Genomic DNA, 10,853 nt, shown 5'->3' with positions numbered 1-10,853 from the left:
CGGGGTTCGGTAATAAACATGTAATTAACACTCCGGCCGCGCTTCGCAGTGAAGGACTACCAGCTCGTCCAGTCTCGGGAGTCCCCTCGACCCGGCCTCCCGGGGCAGACGGGGGGGCGGGTCTGCACAAGGACCCTGCTGAGCCGCTACCTGAGCAACTTCACCGCCATCATCAGCCACCTGCTCCAGAGCGGCCAGGACGGCGGCCCCCACGATGCCGTGGAGGCTTCCTGGGTCCTCTCATTGGCCCTCAAGGGCCTGTACAATACGCTGAAGGTAGCCGCGAGCCACGAGTGTGCAGTGACGTGTGTCCGATCATGTGACTCATCCTCGCCCCCCCCCAGGAACACGGAGTGGAGAAAGCCCAGCAGGACATCCAGCAGTCGGGCCTGACCCAGCTGCTGGTGAGGAAGTGCAGCAAAGGGACCGGCTTCAGCAAGCTGTGGCTGCTGCGGGACCTGGAGATCCTCTCCATCATGCTCTACTCCTCCAAGAGGGAGATCCACTCCATGGCGCAAGACCCGGAGCGGGAGCAGAGGGAGCCGGACAAGGAGCCGGACTCGGATCACTCCAGCTGCTGCGCCGACGACAACGACGTCGTCAAGGCCGATCCCCTGGACGGCCTCGACGACGAGACCAAGATCTGCTTCCAGGTGACGAGGGGTGCGATTTGATTGGTGCGCAGCGACGCAGGGCGGCGCAATGACTTCCTGTTTTTAATGCAGATTACCCACGATGCCTTAAACGCACCTCTGCCCATTCTGAGAGCCATGTACGAGTTGCAGATGAAGAGGACGGACTCGTTCTTCTTGGAGGTGCAGAAGAGGTCGGTTTCGGTTTCCATAGAGTCTCTTTGCGTTTTACCGTCACATCTAAACCCCCCCCCCGTTTGTTATTTTCAGATTCGATGGAGAGGAGATCAAAACGGATGAGACTATTCGGATGCTAGCTCAGAAGTGGCAACCAGCAAGGCGGCCTCGCTCGGAGGAGAGGAACACCAAGGCCGTGGACACGGACATGATCGTGGTGGCGTGCGTGGTGAGTTTTAACCGCAATGTCACGGCGACGGGATCGGAGGGGCCGGGCTGCGGAAGCCGGTGGAAGGATGAAAGGAAAAGTCGATTGTGGAATGTTAAAAGCCAGGAAAGCGTTTATCCAATGTTTAAGACGGGGCGTCAGGGCGGGGCGGTAGAATGGGGCGTTAGGGCGGGGCGTTAGAACGGGGTGTTAGGGCGGGGCGTTAGGGCGGGGCGTTAGGGCGGGGCGTTAGAACGGGGCGTTAGAACGGGGCGTTAGGGCGGGGCGGTAGAATGGGGCGTTAGGGCGGGGCGTTAGAACGGGGCGTTAGGGCGGGGCGTTAGAACGGGGCGTTAGAACGGGGCGTTAGGGCGGGGCGGTAGAATGGGGCGTTAGGGCGGGGCGTTAGAACGGGGTGTTAGGGCGGGGCGTTAGAACGGGGCGTTAGGGCGGGGCGTTAGGGCGGGGCGTTAGAACGGGGCGTTAGAACGGGGCGTTAGGGCGGGGCGTTAGGGCGGGGCGTTAGAACGGGGCGTTAGAACGGGGCGTTAGGGCGGGGCGGTAGAATGGGGCGTTAGGGCGGGGCGTTAGAACGGGGCGTTAGGGCGGGGCGGTAGAATGGGGCGTTAGGGCGGGGCGTTAGAACGGGGCGTTAGGGCGGGGCGTTAGGGCGGGGCGGTAGAATGGGGCGTTAGGGCGGGGCGTTAGGACGGGGCGTTAGGGCGGGGCGTCAGAACGGGGCATTCGAGCAGCGATAAGAGACGAGTTGTGTTTGGTGGATTTACATTTGTGAGAAATGTTTGATCCCCGACACTGACCCCTGTGGTACCCCCCCCCCCCCCCCCCCCCACAGTCCCAACCCGGTCACTGTGAAAAGGCCACCGAGGAGATCAACGTCGCGGCGCAGAAGCTCATCACCAACTCCGAGAGCGACTTGCAGCTCAGCTACGCCAAACAGAGACGCACCAAAAGCTCCGCCCTCTTGCACAAGGAGCTGGACGTGCGCAGCAATCGAGCGGTTCGCCAATACCTGGTGAAGGTCAACCACGCCATCGCCACGCTGTACGCCCGCCACGTGCTGGCCTCGCTGCTGGCCGACTGGCCTGCGGAGGCGCCGCTCAGCGAGGAGGCGCTGGACCTGAGCGGCGCCTCCCACATGGCCTACATCCTGGACATGCTCATGCAGCTGGAGGAGAAGCCGCTGTGGGAGAAGGTAAGATGGAGGACGCCGGCGTGCAGAACGTGCAGAGCGAGGCGTGCGGGTCGATCATGAGCGTGTCTCACCCGTCAGATCCTGCAGAGGGTGCTGAAGGGCTGCAGCCAGAGCATGCTGGGAAGTCTGTGTCTCACCGCCTGCCAGTTCATGGAGGAGCCGGGAATGGCCGTCCAGCTCCGGGAGTCCAAACACCCGTACGAGAACAACACCAACCTGGAGGTGGGCGGAGGGAGGAGGGCGCTCGGCGGCGTCCACACGAGGCGCCGCGCGTGGAAACGACTTTGTGTGTGTGTCTCCAGGACAAGGTGCACGTTCCGGGCGCCATCTACCTGTCGGTGAAGTTCGACCCGCGCTGCTCCACGGAGGAAGGCTGCGACGAGCTCGTCGTGTCCAGCAGCGGCGACTTCCTGCAGGACAACCGCAGCTTCAGCGGCTCGCCGCAGAAATGGGCCGACTTCGAAATACCCGGTGAGGAACGCCTCGAGGAGCCGCGTGCCCGTTTGTGTGCACGTCGTGTTGTTTCAGTGTGTTTGTGTGCGCGCCCCCACCAGGTGACACGCTGTACTACAGATTCATGTCGGACATGAGCAACACGGAGTGGGGCTACAAGTTCACCGTGACGGGGGGACACAGAGGACGCTTCCAGACGGGTACGGGACGTCCGCTCCTCCTCCGGCCCAAAGTAAAACCCGGAATAACCTCGACGCGTTCTGCTGTCTGCCTCCAATCAGGCTTTGAGATGCTGAAGCAGATGCTCGCCGATGACCAGGCGCTCTCTCACCTGCCGCTCGCCGCCATCTGGGAGTGGCAGGTGGGCGTCGCCTGTCGCCAGACCGGAACCCAGCGGCTCAAAGCCATTCACCTGTTGCTCCGCCTCCTGCAGCGCCCGTCCCAGATGTAAGAGCGCCGCCGTGTGTCTCTCTCTCTGTTGCGCCTGAGCGCTGCGTTCTCCCACCTTGCACCAACGCCTCACTGACGACTCGCTTGTGCTCCAGAGCCTGCCGGCTGACCTTGCTGCGACCTCTGTGGCAGCTCTTTATGTCGATGGAAATCAACGTGAGCCGCGATCCCACCAGCGTCACGGTGCTGCTGCCTCTTCACAGAGCCCTCACGGAACTCTTCTTCATCGCGGAGGCCCGTGCCGCGGTGAGACGCGCGCACACACACACGCACCCACACACACACGCACACGTGCGCTGCTCTCATAAGTATTTGTTTACAGCATTATTGACTGTAAAGGTTAAGAGTATCGATCGCATCCAACGCGGTTGCTTCTGTTTTTAAAATGAAACGACCATTTTTATTTTACTCACTTCCTGTCTCTCTTGGGATTGCGTTCCGTTTTGTGATGCGTGTGTGTGTGTGTGTGTGTGCGCGTTATTTCTTTGTGTCTTTTCCGTCGTGAAATATTAACGAAGAGAAGTCGAATGGATTCTGAGCAAGAACGCCGTCGGCCACGACGTTCCCATCGGTAGCTGCGATCCGGCCGGGCGAGCGCGTCTCCTCTCGGCTCTCACTCTGCGTTGAGAGGGAGGAGCCGCAGTTCCTGTTGTGAACACCAGGAGGCGGCACAATGCGAACGCTTCCAGCTCGTCATCCGCAGCGTGAGACTCGGAGGGGAGGGAGCTGCTTGGCGGAGGTCTGTGCTCGCCGAGCGTTCTCCAGATAAAAGGGCGAAAGCCCAACGAGGGCTTGGTCACATGACCCTCGCTCCTATGTGGCCATATTCGGGCCGAGCCTGGACCCGGCCCATTCCCAGAGGTCTGCCGGGCCGGCGCCGCTCACATTCCAGCATCGGTCCTCCTCCTCGGTCGCAGCGGGGGTCGTCTGAGACGCGGCGAACTCTTCAACCCGTGGAGAAAGTTCTATTTATGTCGTGTACAAATGGTCTCGGGATGTCCCCCTGCATAAACACGGAGGGTGCTGCCGGATGAATGTCCAAACGGGACCCTGGACTTTGTCTCCGCGTTTTTAAAACGCCGCGGCGCCGAGATGAGACTGCTACGCCCGCCGCGAGGCCTCACGGCGGAAGCGCTCGGTCGTTTGTTTAAATGTATCCTCCTCTCGATGCTGAGACGGAGACCGGGCCTCGTGTGGAAGACTTCCTCCTCGTCTCCAGGGGGGGGGGGCGTTTCATCCGTGGCCGTTGAGCGTCTGTGTCTTTGTCTTCCAGGCGCAGGGCGCCCTCCAGGAATACCTGCTGGCCATGACCACGGACCAGCGGCTGCTCAACAACACGGCGATGGTAAGGAGACGCGTCTTTCTGCTCGATGTCCTCTGAGACTCGTCTGTCCCTTCAGGCGTCGTGTCTTTATCCAGTCACCCCCCCCCGATGAGTCAGGGGGGGGGGGACTCTCTACCGGTGACTCATGTGTCCAACTTGTCCTGTCACTCAGGACTAATGCATTTAGTAATTACAGGCCATTAGCATTTGTGGGCTAGCGAGCTGCCGTGAGCTGCCGCGCTCTGCCCCCCCCCCTCCCGTAACGCAGCTGAGGAGGCCGGCGGCCCGCCGAGCGGCGACGTGGGCTGGAGCAAACACACGGTGGGCGGTTCTGTTGAGCGGTTAGCTAATACCTGCCGGCCCGAACGCGGAGCAACGCGTGACTCGCCACCGTCCTCGTTTCACGTCCCGCGTTTATGGCGCCGTGACATCGCTTCACCCATCGGTCCACACTTCTGGGACACACACACACACACACCAGCGCCTGTTGTCGTTTAAAGAGTCCGTTCTATTAAATAACGCCGCTTTGCTTTGCTGAGTCGTCCTCCCTCCGGCGCCGCGTCTTCCTGTTTAACGCTTCCTTTCTTCGCTGCGTAGGCGCTGAAGAACATCGCCGCCATCAGCCTGGCCATCAATTACCCCAATAAATCCACCCAGCTGCTCCACATGTCCCCGTGACGGACGCGTAGGGAGGAAGGGGGGGGGGGGGGGGGGTCCTCCAACAGCACCTCCCACAACCCTTCTTGCCTTCGGGGGGGATCCGGAACATCAACCTTTTGTTTTTGTTTTTGTTTTGTTCTTTTAAATCATCGTTAAGTTTTTACTTGAAGTTGCCTTTTAAAAGACACGAAGCCAAATTCACGATTCATGTCTCGGGAAGTGTTTTCTTTTTTCTTTTTTTGTCCTGTCTTTCTTCTGAAACAGCAGCCCACTCTGGGTTACATAGTTGTGGGGGGGGGGGGGCAGGTCACCTTGGCAACGTCGGTTTCCCAGCGGACATGTGGAGCAGTCCAGGACGGTGGAGTCTCATCAGCCACCGGGGGCAGGAAGCACCGACCTCCATTCCTCCCTCGTTTATTTCATCACTTTCAGACCACAGACGTCGATGATGCCGGATCATAAACGTGTATCTGATCTGCTGAATACATGCCGACGCCCACTTCGGGGCCGACGCCCACTTCAGGGCCAGAGTATTTCCACTGCAGAACTAATAACAACAACAAACAAAAAGATCGAGAAGCATCGAATGATTTATTTATTACATCTTCATCTCGGCTCAAGTGTTTCTGTTGATTTATTTGTGATGGTCGTGGAGAAAATGCTGAGTCATGGATAAGCCCGGGAGCGTAAATGTGACCACATTAAAGGAAGTCGGAATCGCCTCGCCGCTAACAATCACGCTACTGATTAGCACGACGCTTCCTCCTCACACCGTGAGCGCGACGTCCAATCACATGACACCAACCACACTTTGTATTCATGATGCGCTCTCACGTGGCCACGCCCACAGAGACCACAATGCAGCACTTTCACTTTAAAAAGAAAAGGCATGAATCTTGCACTGATGGCAGATTTTAGCTCATCGCTGATGAAGATCCTTTGATTTGGTGTCGTGGCGGTTGATGCCAAAGAATCCATTCTTTGTGAGCCACGAAGCGTTTCTGAAATCTCCCGGCCGAGTTCTTACGTTGTTTCTCGCATATCATACTGTCGGGTGGAGACGTTTGATCTTTTTTGTTTTGAAGTGGTTCCTCCTCGGCCTGTGGATCCGCTCTGTGGTTTTGTTTACATGAAGGTCGGTTTGACGCCTCGCCGACCTACGACGTGCCTACGGTGAAAAGTGAAGCAATCATAATTTAACGCGTGTTAGCCAAATGGGTGTTAATTCAATTTTAGAGAGAGAGAGATTGTTTGATTGGAAGTTTTTTTTTTTACTTTATACTTTTAATGTCTTTTTTTTTGCAGGAATACTTAATATTTGAGGCTGACTAATTTGAATGTAAATATCTGTGAATATGAATTGCACAGTGGGAAGCCTTTGATATCAACCCCTAACGGACGTAAACCTTATCGGGCGCTAATAAATGGACATTTTCATTCTGATTTTGTAAGCATGGCACTATTAAGATTAAAAGGAAATACTGCTTCGATTGAAACGTGATCCGTTTTTAATAAAAGACGAAACGCGATGGAATCTCCGGCTCTCGTCTTTTTTAGCGTCGGTTCTGTGCAGCGGGTAAAGCAACATATTGATCAGAACCCACTGATCCATGCTGCTTCTAATCCTCCACATATTTTAGATCCAGAACGAGAACGTCGGTTTCCATGGAGACCTGCCACTCGTTATCATAATGAGGCCTATTTCCCGCGCCGGGGTGCCACTGTGGACCGTCTCATGAGGCTCGGGGATAATTAGATCGTTTAAACAATCTGGTAGGTATGAGAGGGGGGGGGGGGGGGTCACTTGTATTGAGCAGCGCATTGGGAGAGGATCGTGCCGAGACGCTTCAATAATCCACATAGATGGCTATGAGCTCTAATGCGATGGAGATGGGCTGTCCGACCGGGCCCTGAACCAGTCCAATGGACCAGCAACCGGTCGTGAACACCCAAACGAACTTCAGGAGGGACACACGGACAGTATCTGGGACGGAACCGGTGGGTGGGAGACGGTTGAGGCGACCGTATGAGTCACGAATGAAAACGATGATTCATTCAGGGGGGGGGTGAACTTGAATGAACCTCAATCGGTTTGGGATTCAGCGGTTCTTTACTGCACTGGTCCAGCGCTGACCGAAACATCCAAAGGTGATCGAGCTGCCACAGAAAAACCCAGAAAGGATCCAGGTAAGATCTTGACTGACTGAATACGGAAGTGGCAATCCATCATAGGTTTCCATGGTAACTCATCTTAAAATATGCTGAGCCTGCTGTGGAACTGGTAAACTCGTTCTCATCAAGAAGAACCCTTGGGGGTAACGTAGATTTCAGAATTAAGCTTTTCAAGTAACACTTCCTTTCTGTCTTTTTTTAACCAAGACTTGGACAAAGGATGAAACTCAGAAAGTTTCTTTTCTGTTCTGAACAATCATGTAAAACCTTTCAATTGCTTCAATTCAAGGACCCGAAGAAGGCCGGTTAGCTCAGACGGTTAGAGCGTGGTGCTAATAACGCCAAGGTCATGGGCTCAAGCCCCATACTGGCCAGAAGTAGCGCTTCCTTCATTTCTGTCTTTTTTTAACCAAGACTTGGACAAAGGACGAAACTCAGAAAGTTTATTTTCTGTTGTGAACAATCATGTAAAACTTTTCAATTGCTTCAATTCAGGGACCCGAACAAGGCCGGTTGGCTCAGATTGTTAGAGCGTGGTGCTAATAACGCCAAGGTCGTGGGTTCGGGCCCCATACTGGCCAGAAGTAGCGCTTCCTTCATTTCTGTCTTTTTTTAACCAAGACTTGGACAAAGGACGAAACTCAGAAAGTTTCTTTTCTGTTGTGAACAATCATGTAAAACTTTTCAATTGCTTCAATTCAGGGACCCAAATGAGGCCGGTTAGCTCAGATGGTTAGAGCATGGTGCTAATAACGCCGAGGTCATGGGTTCAAGCCCCGTACTGGCCAGAAGTAGCGCTTCCTCCCTTTCTGTCTTTTTTTAACCAAGACTTGGACAAAGGACGAAACTCATAAAGTTTCTTTTCTGTTGTGAACAATCATGTAAAACTTTTCAATTGCTTCAATTCAGGGACCCAAACAAGGCCGGTCAGCTCAGATGGTTAGAGCATGGTGCTAATAACGCCAAGGTCATGGGTTCAAGCCCCATACTGGCCAGAAGTAACGCTTCCTTTCTATCTTTTTTTAACAAAGACTTGGACAAAGGACGAAACTCATAAAGTTTCTTTTCTGTTGTGAACAATCATGTAAAACTTTTCAATTGCTTCAATTCAGGGACCCGAACAAGGCCGGTTGGCTCAGATTGTTAGAGCGTGGTGCTAATAACGCCAAGGTCGTGGGTTCGGGCCCCATACTGGCCAGAAGTAGCGCTTCCTTCATTTCTGTCTTTTTTTAACCAAGACTTGGACAAAGGACGAAACTCATAAAGTTTCTTTTCTGTTGTGAACAATCATGTAAAACTTTTCAATTGCTTCAATTCAAGGACCCAAACAAGGCCGGTTAGCTCAGATGGCTAGAGCATGGTGCTAATAACGCCAAGGTCATGGGTTCAAGCCCCATACTGGCCAGAAGTAACGCTTCCTTTCTATCATTTTTTAACAAAGACTTGGACAAAGGACGAAACTCAGAAAGTTTCTTTTCTGTTGTGAACAATCATGTAAAACTTTTCAATTGCTTCAATTCAGGGACCCGAACAAGGCCGGTTAGCTCAGATGGCTAGAGCATGGTGCTAATAACGCCAAGGTCATGGGTTCAAGCCCCATACTGGCCAGAAGTAGCGCTTCCTTCATTTCTGTCTTTTTTTAACCAAGACTTGGACAAAGGACGAAACTCAGAAAGTTTCTTTTCTGTTGTGAACAATCATGTAAAACTTTTCAATTGCTTCAATTCAGGGACCCAAACAAGGCCGGTTGGCTCAGATTGTTAGAGCGTGGTGCTAATTACGCCGAGGTCATGGGTTCAAGCCCCATACTGGCCAGAGGTAGCGCTTCCTCCCTTTCTGTCTTTTTTTAACCAAGACTTGGACAAAGGACGAAACTCATAAAGTTTCTTTTCTGTTGTGAACAATCATGTAAAACTTTTCAATTGCTTCAATTCAGGGACCCAAACAAGGCCGGTTAGCTCAGATGGTTAGAGCATGGTGCTAATAACGCCAAGGTCATGGGTTCAAGCCCCATACCGGCCAGAAGTAACGCTTCCTTTCTATCTTTTTTTAACAAAGACTTGGACAAAGGACGAAACTCATAAAGTTTATTTTCTGTTGTGAACAATCATGTAAAACTTTTCAATTGCTTCAATTCAGGGACCCGAACAAGGCCGGTTGGCTCAGATTGTTAGAGCGTGGTGCTAATAACGCCAAGGTCGTGGGTTCGGGCCCCATACTGGCCAGAAGTAGCGCTTCCTTCATTTCTGTCTTTTTTTAACCAAGACTTGGACAAAGGACGAAACTCAGAAAGTTTCTTTTCTGTTGTGAACAATCATGTAAAACTTTTCAATTGCTTCAATTCAGGGACCCAAATGAGGCCGGTTAGCTCAGATGGTTAGAGCATGGTGCTAATAACGCCGAGGTCATGGGTTCAAGCCCCATACTGGCCAGAAGTAGCGCTTCCTTCATTTCTGTCTTTTTTTAACCAAGACTTGGACAAAGGACGAAACTCATAAAGTTTCTTTTCTGTTGTGAACAATCATGTAAAACTTTTCAATTGCTTCAATTCAAGGACCCGAACGAGGCCGGTTAGCTCAGATGGCTAGAGCATGGTGCTAATAACGCCAAGGTCAGGGGTTCAAGCCCCATACTGGCCAGAAGTAACGCTTCCTTTCTATCATTTTTTAACAAAGACTTGGACAAAGGACGAAACTCATAAAGTTTCTTTTCTGTTGTGAACAATCATGTAAAACTTTTCAATTGCTTCAATTCAGGGACCCGAACAAGGCCGGTTAGCTCAGGTGGCTAGAGCATGGTGCTAATAACGCCAAGGTCATGGGTTCAAGCCCCATACTGGCCAGAAGTAGCGCTTCCTTCATTTCTGTCTTTTTTTAACCAAGACTTGGACAAAGGACGAAACTCAGAAAGTTTATTTTCTGTTGTGAACAATCATGTAAAACTTTTCAATTGCTTCAATTCAGGGACCCGAACAAGGCCGGTTGGCTCAGATTGTTAGAGCGTGGTGCTAATAACGCCAAGGTCGTGGGTTCGGGCCCCATACTGGCCAGAAGTAGCGCTTCCTTCATTTCTGTCTTTTTTTAACCAAGACTTGGACAAAGGACGAAACTCAGAAAGTTTCTTTTCTGTTGTGAACAATCATGTAAAACTTTTCAATTGCTTCAATTCAGGGACCCAAATGTGCCGGTTAGCTCAGATGGTTAGAGCATGGTGCTAATAACGCCGAGGTCATGGGTCCAAGCCCCATACTGGCCAGAAGTGGCGCTTCCTCCCCTTCTGTCTTTTTTTAACCAAGACTTGGACAAAGGACGAAACTCATAAAGTTTCTTTTCTGTTGTGAACAATCATGTAAAACTTTTCAATTGCTTCAATTCAAGGACCCGAACAAGGCCGGTTAGCTCAGACGGTTAGAGCATGGTGCTAATAACGCCAAGGTCATGGGCTCAAGCCCCATACTGGCCAGAAGTAGCGCTTCCTTCATTTCTGTCTTTTTTTAACCAAGACTTGGACAAAGGACGAAACTCATAAAGTTTCTTTTCTGTTGTGAACACTCATGTAAAACTT

General features: G+C 52.5%; 1 protein-coding gene and 7 non-coding genes across 8 annotated transcripts in view; all 8 read left to right on the top strand.

The window, feature by feature from the left end:
• The window catches only part of zzef1 (zinc finger, ZZ-type with EF hand domain 1), a 21,128-nt gene extending 14,477 nt beyond the window's left edge, over positions 1 to 6,651 (top strand). Inside the window, 11 exon segments of the mRNA XM_068744032.1 lie at positions 345 to 653; positions 726 to 826; positions 903 to 1,038; positions 1,871 to 2,230; positions 2,309 to 2,452; positions 2,533 to 2,701; positions 2,785 to 2,883; positions 2,965 to 3,130; positions 3,229 to 3,379; positions 4,407 to 4,478; positions 5,055 to 6,651. Coding sequence (XP_068600133.1) covers positions 345 to 653; positions 726 to 826; positions 903 to 1,038; positions 1,871 to 2,230; positions 2,309 to 2,452; positions 2,533 to 2,701; positions 2,785 to 2,883; positions 2,965 to 3,130; positions 3,229 to 3,379; positions 4,407 to 4,478; positions 5,055 to 5,135 — 1,788 coding nt within the window. The 3' untranslated portion in view covers positions 5,136 to 6,651.
• Positions 6,652 to 7,589: 938 nt separating this feature from the next.
• Positions 7,590 to 7,663, top strand: trnai-aau (transfer RNA isoleucine (anticodon AAU)). The gene has a single exon. It is a non-coding gene; the product is annotated as a tRNA-Ile (tRNA).
• Positions 7,664 to 8,003: 340 nt separating this feature from the next.
• trnai-aau (transfer RNA isoleucine (anticodon AAU)) lies at positions 8,004 to 8,077 on the top strand. The gene has a single exon. It is a non-coding gene; the product is annotated as a tRNA-Ile (tRNA).
• Positions 8,078 to 8,620: 543 nt separating this feature from the next.
• Positions 8,621 to 8,694, top strand: trnai-aau (transfer RNA isoleucine (anticodon AAU)). Its single transcript has one exon. It is a non-coding gene; the product is annotated as a tRNA-Ile (tRNA).
• A 129-nt stretch (positions 8,695 to 8,823) lies between these two features.
• Positions 8,824 to 8,897, top strand: trnai-aau (transfer RNA isoleucine (anticodon AAU)). Its single transcript has one exon. It is a non-coding gene; the product is annotated as a tRNA-Ile (tRNA).
• Positions 8,898 to 9,237: 340 nt separating this feature from the next.
• trnai-aau (transfer RNA isoleucine (anticodon AAU)) lies at positions 9,238 to 9,311 on the top strand. Its single transcript has one exon. It is a non-coding gene; the product is annotated as a tRNA-Ile (tRNA).
• A 336-nt stretch (positions 9,312 to 9,647) lies between these two features.
• On the top strand, positions 9,648 to 9,721 carry trnai-aau (transfer RNA isoleucine (anticodon AAU)). The gene has a single exon. It is a non-coding gene; the product is annotated as a tRNA-Ile (tRNA).
• Positions 9,722 to 10,057: 336 nt separating this feature from the next.
• trnai-aau (transfer RNA isoleucine (anticodon AAU)) lies at positions 10,058 to 10,131 on the top strand. The gene has a single exon. It is a non-coding gene; the product is annotated as a tRNA-Ile (tRNA).
• The last annotated feature ends 722 nt before the right edge of the window (positions 10,132 to 10,853 follow it).

Source organism: Brachionichthys hirsutus, chromosome 10, assembly GCF_040956055.1.
Source record: "Brachionichthys hirsutus isolate HB-005 chromosome 10, CSIRO-AGI_Bhir_v1, whole genome shotgun sequence".
Classification (NCBI taxonomy): domain Eukaryota; kingdom Metazoa; phylum Chordata; class Actinopteri; order Lophiiformes; family Brachionichthyidae; genus Brachionichthys; species Brachionichthys hirsutus.
The sequence above is the reverse complement of the archived record's forward strand: the minus strand, read 5'-3'. Positions and strand labels throughout refer to the sequence as shown.